General features: G+C 55.5%; 2 protein-coding genes across 2 annotated transcripts; one reads left to right on the top strand and one right to left on the bottom strand.

Annotated features, from left to right (window-relative positions):
• Positions 1-602: 602 nt before the first annotated feature.
• On the top strand, positions 603-2,779 carry LOC129523327 (GSK-3-binding protein FRAT2-like). The gene is given in 2 exon segments (XM_055346088.1): positions 603-1,282; positions 1,284-2,779. Coding segments are annotated over 2 exon segments (1,032 nt in total). The 5' UTR covers positions 603-670; the 3' UTR covers positions 1,704-2,779.
• A 7,780-nt stretch (positions 2,780-10,559) lies between these two features.
• Positions 10,560-13,081, bottom strand: LOC129523328 (proto-oncogene FRAT1-like). The gene has a single exon (XM_055346089.1). The coding sequence runs from the start codon at positions 12,996-12,998 to the stop codon at positions 12,132-12,134; it is 867 nt and encodes a 288-aa protein (XP_055202064.1). The 5' UTR covers positions 12,999-13,081; the 3' UTR covers positions 10,560-12,131.
• Positions 13,082-14,080: the final 999 nt, after the last annotated feature.

The following is a 14,080-nucleotide window of genomic DNA, read 5'->3' as shown; positions in this document are numbered from 1 at the left end:
CGCCCGCCCCCGCCGCGCGAGGCCGGACCGCCCGGGGAGCCCGCGCCCCCCCCCCCCAGGCTAGGCCAGGCCGGGGTGACTGCGGGCGCGCGGGGGAGGAGCGGGGCGGGCCGAGCGTTGCTGACACGTGGGGAGCGAGGACGCGTCGGAGGGGGAGGGGCTGGGGGTGGGGGTGGGGGTGGCCGCGAGTGGGAGAAACCAACGCAGAGCACCTCAGAGTCCGCGTTTTCTCGTGCTCTCAGCCCGGCGGAGGAAGTACGCAGCCGTCCCCGCTCCCGGGGCCCGTCCTGGGGAGGGACGGAGGGCAAATGCCCGAAGGCTCCGGCCGCGGGCCTGCCCCGCCCACGCCGCCGCCCCCCCGCCCCCCAGCCGTACCCCGCCCCCGGCCCGGCGCGGTGGTAGGGCCCGGCCGCGACGTCACCCATTGTTTACAAATCAACCCGAGCCGGTAGGATTCCGGCTCCCGCTGCTGCAGGCGCGCGGCGCGAGTGCCTGGCGGGCTCCGGCTTCCGCGTCCGCCCCGGCCCGGCCCGGCCCCGGCCCCGGCCTCGCCCCCGCGTCGGCCCCCGCCCCGCGCCCCGCGCCCCGCTCCGCCGCGGCCCTCCGAGCCCCGCCGGCCGCCGAGCCGCCAGCGCCGGCCGCACAGCGCCGGGTGCCCGGGCGGGGGGCCATGCCGTGCCGGAGGGAGGAGGAAGAGGAAGCCGGCGAGGAAGCGGAGGGGGAGGCGGAGGAGGAGGAGGAGGAGGACAGCTTCCTCCTGCTGGAGCAGTCGGTGACGCTGGGCGGCTCGGGCGAGGTGGACCTGCTGGTGGCCCAGATCGGCGAGACGCTGCAGCTGGACGCGGCGCAGGACAGCCCGGCCTCCCCGTGCGCGCCCCCGGGGCCGCCGCTGCAGCCCCCGCAGCCCCCGCGGCCCCCGGCGGCCGTGCGGGCGGACAAGGCCCGGCCCCCCGCGCTGCCGCTGCTTCTGCCGCCCGCGCCGGCCGAGGCGGTGGGCCCGGCGCCCCCGGGGGCCCTGCGCTGCGCCCTCGGGGACCGCGGCCGCGTGCGGGGTCGGGCTGCGCCCTACTTCGTGGCCGAGCTCGCCGCGGGCCCCAGCGCGCTGCCCGGGCCGTGCCGGCGGGGTTGGCTGCGGGGCGCCGTTGCCTCCCGCCGTCTGCAGCAGCGACGATGGCCCCCAGCCGGGGCGCGCGCCCGCGACGACGACCCGCACCGGCTCCTGCAGCAGCTGGTGCTCTCGGGGAACCTCATCAAGGAGGCGGTGCGGAGGCTTCAGCGAGCCGTCGCCGCGGTGGCAGCCACGGGCCCCGCGAGCGCCTCTGGGCCCGGCGGCCGCAGCGCACCGGACCCTGTCGCCCTGCAGCCCTCCGGCGCCTTGCACTGACCCGGGGCGCCCGGAGGAGGAAGGGGACGCCGCTGCGCAGACCCGACAGCGCCCCGCCCTCGCCAGCCCGGAGCTGAAGCCGCCGCCGCCGCCGCCGCCACCCTGGGAGCGACCGCCCAGGCTGCGGGGAGACGCGTGGGGAGACCTCGAGGCCAGAAGTTCCCAGCCCCGGCGAGGCTGTCGGAGAACACGAGCGTGGAAAAGTGCACCGGCCGGGGCGCATTCGTGCCGTGTGAGCGCGTCCGCGTGCACCTCGGGGCCAAGGACCAGGGATAAACCGGGAGAACTGTGGCAGCTACTTGCATCGACTTGTACCTGACCTAGCCCTTGGGGGTGTCGTGTGCTTGGATTGTTTAAAGACAGGGCTCCAAGGGGCGGGTATCGCCAGGGTTTTACAACAATACTTGAAAACTAATGATACGCATACATTTTATTTTCCGGTGGAAGAGCTTAGTGGAAGTGGTGCTAACAATTGCTGTGCAAAGAAATTCCGGAGGAAAGAAAGAAGAATGTAAAAGTTCGCTGGTGGGTGGGTTGCCGTCACCCCCTCCTTCCCCTCTAATTGGCGTTTGGTGGCGGTGGGAGATGTGAGCTCCAGTTAGGGGATTAGAGGGAGATGGACAGTTTTGAAGGTGGATAGAGTTGGAGTTGAATGTGGACTTCTAACTGACTTGACCTTGCCACCTGTGGTTCAAGGTCACAGTATGCCCTGTGCAAAAGGCTGTGGGGTTCCTGGGAGAGCTGAAGTCACCCCCATGTCTTTTCTTTCTCTTGCTCCAAGAGCCCTGTCTGCTTTGCTACCTCTTGGAGTCTACCGAGGACACAAAGAGGCAGAGAGGGACTGGGGAGAGTTATTTGTTTTTTGTTTTCCTCTTTCCAGAACTACTCCTCCTCTCACGGGGCACTCTTGGCCATGCCATGAGCTTTCTCAGAAACAGTCATAAACGGTCTCCCCTGTCTTCCCAGCCCTACTTTCTTATCCCACCCTTTCTGGTGTCTGCAGGGATAGATGAGACCCTGGACATTTTTCTGCTCTGTTTTGGCTGTCTGTGGAGCCGCAGGCCTGAGACTTCATGGGTCCTCATCCCTCACAGTTTCCTCTTGTCACCAGCTCTTCTTCTGAGTGACTGAAATCTTGTTTAAAATGTGACTCTCCGAGAGGAGAACCCACTGGCTTTATTTACCCTTGTGAAACTTGACGGCACTTTAAGTAAAGTGCCACTCCCAAACTTAAGGTAGCTAAACCAATTTTAAAAAAACAGATTCAATGGCTTGTTCATCCTCCAGATGTAGCTATTGACGTACACTTCGCACCGGAGTGTCAGAAATTGTGGTGGTCCTGATTTATAGGATTTCTTAAGATGTCTGCTGAATAAATTTGGTTTTTGTTTTGGAGCATGGTTTGGCTTTTTGGTGGAAGATGGGGGAAAGAAAAACACGTAGGGGATATCTTAATAAACGTATAGTGTCCTCAGGGGTACCTGGGCAAATGGTTGGAGCCAGCTTTGCTGGGCATAGAATATTGGTCGGGCTGCTGTGCTTCATTGTTTCTAGGTTGATGTCCCTCGAGATCAGCAAATTAAGTCCAGGTTTTTGAAACCTGCTAGATGGGCTTCCATTCCCTTTGTGAAATAGGAACATATTCCAGAAATGTTTTCTGGGTTGGAGGGCAGAGGCCAAGTGACTTGCTGTGTCTGGAGGGTTGGAGGGAGTTGATTTTCATCTGGATTTTTGTGTGTGCAGAATGGGGAGGACACAGGCAAAGCCATCTTGTTTCCTCTCTCACCTGGACCCAGTTCTGAGCTACAGGTTAGGAAAGGAAAAAAGTTTTACAGTCATGCATTTGGCTCCGTTAGAGCAGACAGGGTTATATGAACTGAAAGTTTCCTGTCTTCAGGCCCATCTTCTCCAGGCATGGGAGTTGAGTCCCTTCCTACTGCCAGCTGGCGCTCTTGGGTCCTCCTGTGCCTAGCACCTCTTCCTCCCTGGCCTGTACACCACTTGCCCACGCTGGAGCTCAGTAACTCAGCTCTGCTCATCAGCTGTGTCCTAACTAGCGAGTCACTGCTCTGTGCTCTTTCCTTCTCATTAATACAACAATACTACTTATAGGGTAGTTGGGAGGATTGAATGAAGATCTGGATGTCTGGGATAGCATACATGTTCAAAAGATGATAGCGGCTAATTCTTAGCACCACCACTGTCCCTTCCATTAGGGGGCCCGTGTCTGTCCCAGATGTGCCCAGCTTGCCATTGCTAACTTGAGCCACGGTGAGCACAAGCGGTTCCCCAGCTCTTTTTTACCCTACAAGTCCCTCTCTAACCCCTTCCAGAAGGCCACCTACATATAACCTAAACCAGTGTGTCCCTCTGTTTCATCATTCTGGGGTTAGTATTCACTGGGCACATGTGAGCCAAGTACTATTCTGGGTGCCAGGACTGAAGAAAACTCATTATGTCATGGTTTTATGGGCTATGAGGTAGGCACTGTTTTCTCCCTTTTATAGATGGGGACACTGAGGCCCAGGAAATTAAGTGGTTTGCTGGAAGTCACCTCCTTTTAAGTAGACTCGCTGGGATTTGGAACCCAGGCAGCCTGGTTCTGAGATCTCCTGTTTTTAAGATTTTATTTATTCATGAGAGACAAAGAGGCAGAGACATAGGCAGAGGGAGAAGCAGGCTCCCTATGGGGAGCCTGTTGGGGGAACTAGATCCTGGGATTCGGAGACCATGCCTTGAACCAAAGGCAAATGTTCAACCACTGAGCCACACCCATGTGTCCCTGTATAAGACTTTCTTGACACCATTTTCTTCCATGTTGGATTATTACGTTTTCTTAGGAGCATCCACAGACCTTGACCCACCAAGTACCTTAACACAGTAGCATCACTAGTCTCAAACTTCTCTTGAATGCCAACCACGGATGTGCAAGGCCCTGGGGATCTGGGATGTGGGCAGGGTTTGAGACATCCTGGAAGAATTCACAAGCAGATTTGGGGCCAAAGCCTTCATATAAGGTAGTATATGAAGTATACCTCTTTGCATAAAAGAGGTACAGATACAAATGGTATATGGCTTCTGCGCTTAGAACCTTAAGTTGTTAGATGAGGACATAGGGCCAAGGCGGAGTCTCACCCAGTGCATATATCCAGTGGGATTGCACTATGGCCAGAGCTGCATTCAGGGATGAAGTTAGAATGGTGTCTGCAGACAGGGAGAAAAGATCCGCAGCACCTGAGAAGCAAGGTAGAGGGAAAGAGAAGTGATCTTTGTTAAGGGCAGATACTCCATTGGCACCTTTTTATATAAGATGTTGCTTTGCTCTTTATAATGGGGAGAGGTAGGAATCATTAGTGGTAGAGCAGGGTCTGAACTCAACAGCCCTTAAAGCTGATCATGCCTCCCGCCTGGGCAAGTGTCTGTGTGTTGAGGCAATGGCCATTTCCAAGGGCCTGCAGCTTGGGATAGCCCATTTCTAGTACTTGGCCCGGGAATGACTGTGGCTGGGATATTCCCCGGCCCCGTGGAGTGGTCGGGCACAGAACTGGGGGTGTGGAAGCTGGCCGAATTGAGGCAACTCTCAACTTCTGAAAGAGCTGGGGCCTAGGTTTCCCTGGTAACGTTCTGCAAGTCTTGAGCCCAGAAGGTCCAGAACAATAGGGAAGTGGCAAGCAGAAGCTGGTGGTTGGAGTGGGGGATGGGGCTTGATTAGGAGTTTGATGTGGGAAGTTAGAGGGACAGCAGCCTGGTGACTCATAAGTGACTAGAAGTTGGAGAGAGCGAGCAGGACTGAAGATAAGGATTGTCGGCTGTTAGGACTAAGAGGGGAAGCTCTATTAATACCAGCTAATGTATGTAGGCTTGCCACGTGCCAGGCTCTGTTCTAAGTACTTTACGAAGACCAACTCATCACATCAATATGGGAGGAAAAAAGTAAGTAATAGGTATGGAGAGAAAGTAAGATTAGAGTCAAGGGAGGCTGACGGGTGGACAGCAAGGGATGGTGGGTATGTGAGTGTGTCTACACACGCACACGGCCGTACACAAACAGGTAATGCTGTGTCTGCATTATCTCTGTGTACATCCTCTGGTTAGGTCCAGGGTATATGGAATCAGAACTTGCTCAGTGACTTTCACTATCTTTTTCACACTCTGAAGTTCCTCAATTTCCCTCATCGGCACTATTAAGATGTGTTTTGAACATCTGCATTGTGAGTTCTTCCCCTCCTTAACCCAGCTGAAGCAAAGTACTATTTGTGGTACATCTGGAGAAAGGTGATTATGACTCCAGTCTGGGGATGATTTTTGGGAAAACCTAGGAAATCGTTTTTTTTCCCATGTTAGTTTGTGGAATCTAATTTAGTAAAGGAGAAACAGGCAAAAGGCAGGCCAAAGGTAACATGATAACCAGCTGGTGATTTTTTTTTTTTTTAACCCACCCAAATCAATAAGTCAAACAAACTGCCTGAACAGCCTATCAGTTGGGGGTTGTGAATTTTGCCTCGTATGAGTCAGTTAATTGATAAGGGGGAGCAGTTCATAAACTCCTTGCTATGAGACTTAGCTTCCATTCTATTGTGGCGTAAGTTGCAGAGAAGGATTCCTTCACACAAGAACGACAGGCATACCGAGCAATCCCAGGCACGCACACGGGTCTCAGCAGCCAACTGTCAGGCTCCTGGCCCACTGTGGTAGGACAGTTTGTGACAAAGTGGGACAGCCATCCCTATAACCTCCCTGACCCCTGCCGTTCAAACCTGGCCAGACTGGGCACCTGGGCCTTCCTGCCGCCTCAGGCAGCCTTATCCCTTAGAGCATCTTCCCCTTGGTTTCTCCCCCTGCATGTCCCCTGGTGACAGTCAGACATGCACAGATCTCTCCTGGTTGAGCAAACCCTTCCCTTGGCTCAGTTTTTCTTTTTTAGCTGCTGTCCTTCCCTTTCCATCTTCTTTGAACTTCTAGGAACCACAACTCCTCACCCCAAGCACCCCACTCCTCCTACAAGTCTGTTGAAATTGCCCCGTTTGTTTGCTCTGCAAATATTTATGAAATGCCAATACCCAGGCAGCGTTACTAAATGCAGCTCTGTTTCAGGCAGTGGCCTCAGCATTTTTACTAGCATTAGCTCAGTGAATCCTCACAACTCTGTGAGACAGAGACTTGATTACCATCCGAAGTCACAGATGAGGAACTCAAGGTTAGGTTAGGTGAAGTCACCTACCTGCCCAAAGTCACAGGAAGGAGCTTTAAAGGAAAGCGCCAAAATTGCCCCCCAGGCAGTATGTACAGCTCTAGAACAGATATTTTAGATGCAACGGGGTACTATATGGAGGCCTATGGGTTTTTTTTTTTTTCTTTTCAAAATGTGTCTTTCTTGTCTTCTCTCTTTCCACCAAGGCCCTTATCACCTGGTGCCTGGATGTTATAACAGCTAACCATAAGTGTTCTCCCCAACTTCAGACCATCCCCCATGCCCAGTGGCCTGATAATCTGCCCAACACATCCTCCTCATCTTGTCCTCTGCCATCAAAGAATAGCTAATCTCTTTGGGAAAAGAAGACATTCATATATGAGCTCCTAAGATAACCCTATGATGAGTAAATAAAATGAAGAGTAAGAACAAAATGAACTCTGAGATCACTCCCTGCGAAGAAATTGCCTGCTTTTTCTCAGTACAAATTATGAACAAAAGTGGACAGGGTGGGCATACAGAACTTCAGCTGAGTGTTGAATCTGAATTAGAAGGGAATGGTTTTTCTGATGGAGGCATTAAAGCTGTTGTCCAACGCTGTTCTCAGCACAAACCCTCCCCTCTGTAATATTTCCTGCTCCTCTGGCTCTACCAGCCCCAATCCTGATTGGCTTTCAAGGTTTGGGAGGAAGGGGACTGCCACCCTTTTGAGACTAAATCTCTGAGTATAGACTGAGTATTCCCTTCTTCCATTCTTGCCTTAGCACTTACCTATACAACAAGGGTGTGTACTCAAGCGACTGGTCTTCAGAGGTTTATGCTTTTTAAGAAACAGACTGAAGAAGTCTTTAAAAGGTAGGATTTTCCACAGAAAACAAAGTAGTGGCCTTCATGCAATAGCTTCCAGAAACGATGTTTTATTATTTGAGTGTTTATTATTTGCTTCCCTTACATTATCTAATTGAATACTCACATCATTTTTCAAGATAAGGCTCTTTTCTAACCCCCATTTTGCAGATGAGTTCATTGAGATCATTGAGATTAAGGACCCTGCCCCAAATCACACAGATGCCTGTGTGGAGGCAGTGGAGGGCTGCCTGCAAAGCCTGTGCTCTTATCTATCATGCCTTCTGGGAAACTGTTAAGGGTAGGTCACTTGTTCTCCAGTTCAGTTATGGAGGACGTGCTGCATGGGAAAGGTTTTGTCGCTTTGCCTGTACCAGCCTGCACGGTGTTCCGGGGAGCGCACCACTCTGGGCTTCCATCACTAAACGAGGCATAGCACTAGACCGCCTAAGGCTGAGCTCTCCCTGGGCTGACATTCTGTGATTACTGAGCATTGGTGGAAGAGGGGGGAGCTAATTGAGTGAGTTAGTAATTTGGTTGCCAGGGTAACTCTTTCCTGATTGGAAGGAAGGGATCACAGGGTTCAACACAGACTTTGCTGGATAGGAAAGTGGTGTCTGATCTTCGTTCCATGTCTCTGCTTATGAGCTGAAAAAGGAAGGGTAAAAATTGAATCCAAATATTGTAGCATTTTTGCCTAATTTAGAATGGAATCTTGGGGTGGCAGTCTCTGCAGTCCTCTCAGAGGCATGCCATTCTTTTCTTCACATCATTTATTTGACACTTTCTGTGTTTTATTTTTTTTTCATTGACTTTCTAGCTTGGTCTTTTATCTCATCCAGGTCATTTTCTGTGGCCAGTTAGCTGTCTTCATAGGATGCTGAACATATTTTGAAAGATAATGGTTGTGGCATACCTGGCTTTCCCTAGGTCAGCCGAGCAATCTGGGGTAGTTTCTTCCAGGTTCCGGTGGCAGGGCTACCATGTTGGACAAGGGCAGTGGTGTCATTCACATTGTAGTCTATGTGTGGAGTTGTGCAGTGAACACTATTGGACTATGTGTGATGGTATTAGGTACTGGAAAGAGGCCTGAGCTGGGAGCCCAGAGACCTGTGTTCTAGACTCTGATAGGCCTTTGGCTTCATTAAGTGACTTCAGTAGGTCACTCTGCCTTGTCCCCTTCCTGGACTATTTTTCCACCTACAAAATGGTCTAATATCTTAAGGGGCAGCCTGGGTGGCTCAGCAGTTGAGCGTCTGCTTTCAGCCCAGGGCGTGATCCTGGAGATCCAGGATCGAGTCCCACGTCGGGCTCCCTGCGTGGAGCCTGCTTCTCCGTCTGTATCTCTGCCTCTCTCTCTGTCTCTCATGAATAAATAAATAAAATATTTAAAAAATCATTTGTGTAAACCTTGACCTATTCCAAAAAAGGATTTTGGGGTGACTAGTAAGAGCTGCAAGAATATTTAAAAGATGGAGTTAGGGTCATAGTGTATTTAAAGTTCCTGATAGCCTGATAGTAGACATTAGTTTTCTCCAGTCTTTTTTTTTTCTTTAAGATGTATTTATTCATGAGAGAGGCAGAGACATAGGCAGAGGGAGAAGCAGGCTCCCTGTGGGGAGCCTGATGCAGGACTCATCCCAGAACCCCGGGGATCAGGACCTGAGCCAAAGGCAGATGCTAAACTATTGAGCCACCTAGGTGCCCCTCCAGTCTTTCTTTTTTAAGGAGGGAGTAGTACTGGGTGAGCCCCATGGTTGAGTCTAGCCTTAATCATTACAAGAAGCCAGCACAGTCTGTGCAGTGGCATGGAATCATGGCCAGTTTGGCCCTGGATTGCTCCTAACCCTTTGACCTCCAGGAAATCCCATGCCCACTAAAGTAGTGGGGCTGAGGACCTCAAGGATACCCCAATGCCAGGGAAAGTCACCACCTGACCACTTTCCACTTTTTTTTCCACTTTTGCTCAGTGCCCAGAGGTGACAGCTACCTGCACTGTTGGACATCCCCCCCACACACACACAAACCCCATCTTCCTCAGTTATGTTAGAGCCTCCATAATCACCCTTCCCTTGCTGAGTGGCACTGGACAAGCCTCCCACACTTCCTGCATAGGTTGTGGGAAACAGCTGGGTGTGCTCTGGAGGTACTTCTTATAGACCATCAGGGGCTGTGTATATTTGAATGGGGAGATACAGACAATAGGAATGGAGCCCAAAAGGGTGTTAGAAAATCAGGACTGTAACATACAGTAGTCAATCTAGAAAGCATTTTTGGGATCATGGCATGGTCTTCTTTTGTGATAAACTGAGGACCTTGTGGTCTGCCTACCAAAAGGCAGTCCTGGGAAGGAAGGAGGAGAGACTAGAGACTGTTCATCTTCAGCATGTGCCAGTCACCATAAACCTTTTCCTCATCCCATTTCTTGTCTATTGTACGGATGAAGAAACCAAAGCTCACAGGGGTTGAGCAACTTGTCCAAGGACCCCATTTAATAAGTGGCCTTGAATCCTGGATCATCTCTTGCCTAGTGTGGCTCCTTTCTGGAGAGAACAGACTGAAGTAACTCAGGGAAGGACAGAGATGGGCTGTTAGGTCACCGCTTAGGGAGAGCATGGCAACAAACATGCCAAGAGCAGAGAGAGGAGTCCTTTCAGGCGCTGCCAGCCAGCTTTCCCACTGTGGGTTTGTATCCTGATCAGCCTCTAACCAAGAGCTGTCCTAGCCTTAAGGACCGCATGTGAAACAAGTCCACTTAATGACCACAGTCAAGAGAAAGAAAAAAAGTCCCAGTTTGCAGTGACCGGCTGATCTGATGTCTTTTGCTAATACAGTCAGAGGCAGCTTCATAAAACATCTCCATCACTGGTAATCCAAGGGGCTCTAAGTTTTTAGTGAATGGGATTGGTCCAAAACCTGACCTCACTTTCATTTAATTTCATGCCAGCACCAATACGCACCCAGCCACGCAGACCCTGCTTAACTAGTGAGCTGCTCAGACACAAAGGCGCTCTAATTACCATCCACAAGCCAGGCTGACAAGGATTTCAAGTGTTTTTAGGTTTATGGATTAGAGAATTGTGCTCTGTGCACCTTTCCCACCGAAAGCCAAGAATAAGATAAAACCAAACAAAAAACCCAAACCAAAAAACCCAATGCATTTATTAAAAACAAGTATTTCAGTTAAGTTAAAATCCTATAATCAGGATAGCCACAATTCCAGACACTCCGGTGCGAAGTGTAGATACCTCAATAGCCACATCTGGATGATGAACAAGCCATTGAATCTTTTAAAACTTAAACACCAACAAAACGGATTTAGATCCCTCAAGAGTAAGTGAAAAGTATGCTAAACGCACTTCACCACGGCTCACAATGGCAAAGCCTGCAGCTTCTCCGTTTGGAGGGTCACATTTTCTACTCGGTTTCCTTCACTTACAAAGGCGAGCTGGCATGGCTGGGGGAGGGGCGGAGGGAGGAAACCAACTCCGTGTATCCAGGGAATTGCAGCTGTTATTGCAAATGGCCCCGGAGAGTCCATTATAAGCTGCTGTGCGAGGCTGTGTCCCCGGAGTGCCCGTCACGTGGCGTCTCCCCAGCCCCCAGCCCGGGCCCCAAGGAGCGCCAGCGCCACCCGCTTGGAGTGGGACCGCCGAGCCGAGCCGAGCCGAGCCGAGGCGGGGAGGTGGGGCGGGGGGGGGGGGCTGCCCGACCGAGGCTGAGGCTCGGGGCACTCTCTGAAAGCCCGGGGCGCGGCGGGCCGCGGTGGGCACCGACCGGCCCGGCCCGTCCCCTTCGGCGCGCGTCCTCAGAAGACTCCAGCACTTGCACAGCCCCGGGCGCTTCTCCCGGGTACAGGCGGAACCCGGCAACTCTTCCGCTCTCCTGGAGCCCCGCACCCCCGCGGGCGCTGGGGGAACCCTGACCTTGAACCCGAGGAGGGGGACGGCAGTGAAAATCTCCCAGAGAGGAAGACTTCGCCGACTCCCACTTCCCCGGGCCGCGGCACCGCCGCCCCCGCCTCCCCTCGCCGGCGCGCAGCCCCCCCGCCCCCCGCTCGCACCGCGGAGGCAGCGCGAACCTTACTCCCATTCAACTCCCAAAAAAGGTCCTTTGATGGCACCGCGTGTTTTGCGTTAAGAACCAGCACCCACAAGACACAAGACGGGTTTTTTAAAGAGTCGTAAATTTTTCAAGTCTGGCAGTTTGAGGTTCTCCCTGAAATGATGGTCTGACTCATGTTCCCCTCCCCCAAAGTGGATCAGGAACCAGCCCTGAAAAGGTAAAGCAAGTAACTGGGGTCATCCTCGTCCTTTGGGCGCGCGGCGATCAGAGACGCGTGGAACGTGGCCACATGGTCGCTGGGCTGGAGGGTCCTGGAGGGTCCCACTGGCTCGGCTGCGTGGATCTGCTCGCTGCACCGCTGGGGCTGGCCACGCCGAACGGGGAGTACCACTGGATGTGAGCTTGGGGTGCGCTCTGTAATCTGCCTCAAATAGGGCACCCAAGTTCTTCTGTTTTCCAAACGCATCGGGGGCCCTCCATTAGTTCCCCGCGAAAACATTCGCGGTTTTTCCTTCCTCGTCTGCATTAGCTTATTTTCCCGCTTCCAAAACGCGAGTTCACCAGTCCGAGTAGGGATGTAGCTAGCCCTCAGGGGGCTCCCCTGCCCTCCAGGCAGAGGCTGGCGCTGTGGCCACTCCCGGGGTGTTAGCTGCCAGGCACAGGAACGCCGTCGCCAGTTCGGGGCTGCGCGCTCCTCCCGGACGCGCCGGAGTAGCTGCAGGCCGCCCGAGGGCTGCGCGGAGAAGGGGGCTCATGCACCGGGGCCGACAGCGGCCCGGAGAGCGGGCGCTGGGGAAGCTTTGCGTGTATCTGCAGCCGTCGCGAATGAAGCCTCCGCACCGCTTCCTTGATGAGGTTCCCCGAGAGCACCAGCTGCTGCAGGAGCCGGTGCGGGTCGTCGTCGCCCGTGCGGGATTCGGGCTGGGGCCCGCGTCGCTGCTGGAGGCGGCGGGAGGCGGCGGCGCCCCGCAGCCACCCTCGCCGGCACGGGCCCGACAGCGGCTGCGGCGCGGCCCGCTTGTCCGCTCCCGAGGGCCCGTCAAGGCCGGGCTGAGGGGCCAGCGGCGACAACGCGCTGGGGCCCGCGGCGAGCTCGGCCACGAAGTAGGGCGCAGCCCGACCCCGCACGCGGCCGCGGTCCCCGAGGGCGCAGCGCAGGGCCCCCGGGGGCGCCGGGCCCACCGCCTCGGCCCGCGCGGGCGGCAGAAGCAGCGGCAGCGCGGGGGGCCGGGCCTTGTCCGCCCGCACGGCCGCCGGGGGCCGCGGGGGCTGCGGGGGCTGCGGGGGCTGCAGCGGCGGCCCCGGGGGCGCGCACGGGGAGGCCGGGCTGTCCTGCGCCGCGTCCAGCTGCAGCGTCTCGCCGATCTGGGCCACCAGCAGGTCCACCTCGCCCGAGCCGCCCAGCGTCACCGACTGCTCCAGCAGGAGGAAGCTGTCCTCCTCCTCCTCCTCCTCCGCCTCCCCCTCCGCTTCCTCGCCGGCTTCCTCTTCCTCCTCCCTCCGGCACGGCATGGCCCCCCGCCCGGGCACCCGGCGCTGTGCGGCCGGCGCTGGCGGCTCGGCGGCCGGCGGGGCTCGGAGGGCCGCGGCGGAGCGGGGCGCGGGGCGCGGGGCGGGGGCCGACGCGGGGGCGAGGCCGGGGCCGGGGCCGGGCCGGGCCGGGGCGGACGCGGAAGCCGGAGCCCGCCAGGCACTCGCGCCGCGCGCCTGCAGCAGCGGGAGCCGGAATCCTACCGGCTCGGGTTGATTTGTAAACAATGGGTGACGTCGCGGCCGGGCCCTACCACCGCGCCGGGCCGGGGGGGCGGGGTACGGCTGGGGGGCGGGGCGCCCGCCGGCCCCGGGCGCAGGGTGAAGCCCAGCAGCTTCTGAGCTGCCCCACCCGGAGTGCTGCGTGCACGGGGGCGCTGGGGTGCGGATCGTCGCTCTGTCAGCCGGGCGTGGTTGGCATTTCCCGAAAATGAACACCCGCGTGGACTCGGTTGGTTTCTTCCACACACCAGCACAGACACTTCCACCCACACACTCTCCTCTAGGCGCGTCAACTCGTCTGGTTTCGGCATTTGCACTTTGGAGGTCCGGGTGCCAGCGTCTGGGAAGGGCTGACCCGGCGAGCGAGGCGCGGACGGAGATCTGGGGCTCGGGATCCGTCTGGAGATGAGGGAAACAAGGCTGACAGGGACGAAAAGGAAGACCGGGACCTCGTAGTTGGAGGGGGGTCGGGGCGTGGGGAAGCGGTGGCAGCGTTAGAATTGGCAGAGGAAGGCCCGATGAATGCTTCTTGACCCGGAGCATGGGTATATGCGGGCCTGGACTGGGGCTGGCCTTCCTGGAGAGGAGGAGGTCGTTGGTCTTGGGCGGGGTGTGAGCTGAGCTAGAAAGTTCTTTTAAGAATGCCTCAGCAGCTGGGGAGTGTCTTCTCTGAAGGGGAAGCAGGAGAGGAAAACGACTTGTTTGGATGGTAATGGAGATATGGATCCGTTTAACTCTTCGAGATATCATGGTTGGCTTAATGATTAACCAAGACTTCATTTTTTTTTTTTTAAAGGAAGAGGGATGGAAAAATGATCCTTTACTGTCTTGTTGCCTGGAGG

This window comes from Nyctereutes procyonoides, unplaced genomic scaffold (assembly GCF_905146905.1).
Source record: "Nyctereutes procyonoides isolate TBG_1078 unplaced genomic scaffold, NYPRO_anot_genome, whole genome shotgun sequence".
NCBI classification, from domain to species: Eukaryota; Metazoa; Chordata; class Mammalia; order Carnivora; family Canidae; genus Nyctereutes; species Nyctereutes procyonoides.
This window is presented reverse-complemented; position numbering and strand designations above follow the sequence as displayed.

Excerpts from the sequence above, each read along its gene's own strand:
- LOC129523328 (XM_055346089.1), bottom strand. The coding sequence starts at position 12,998 with ATGCCGTGCCGGAGGGAGGAGGAAGAGGAAGCCGGCGAGGAAGCGGAG.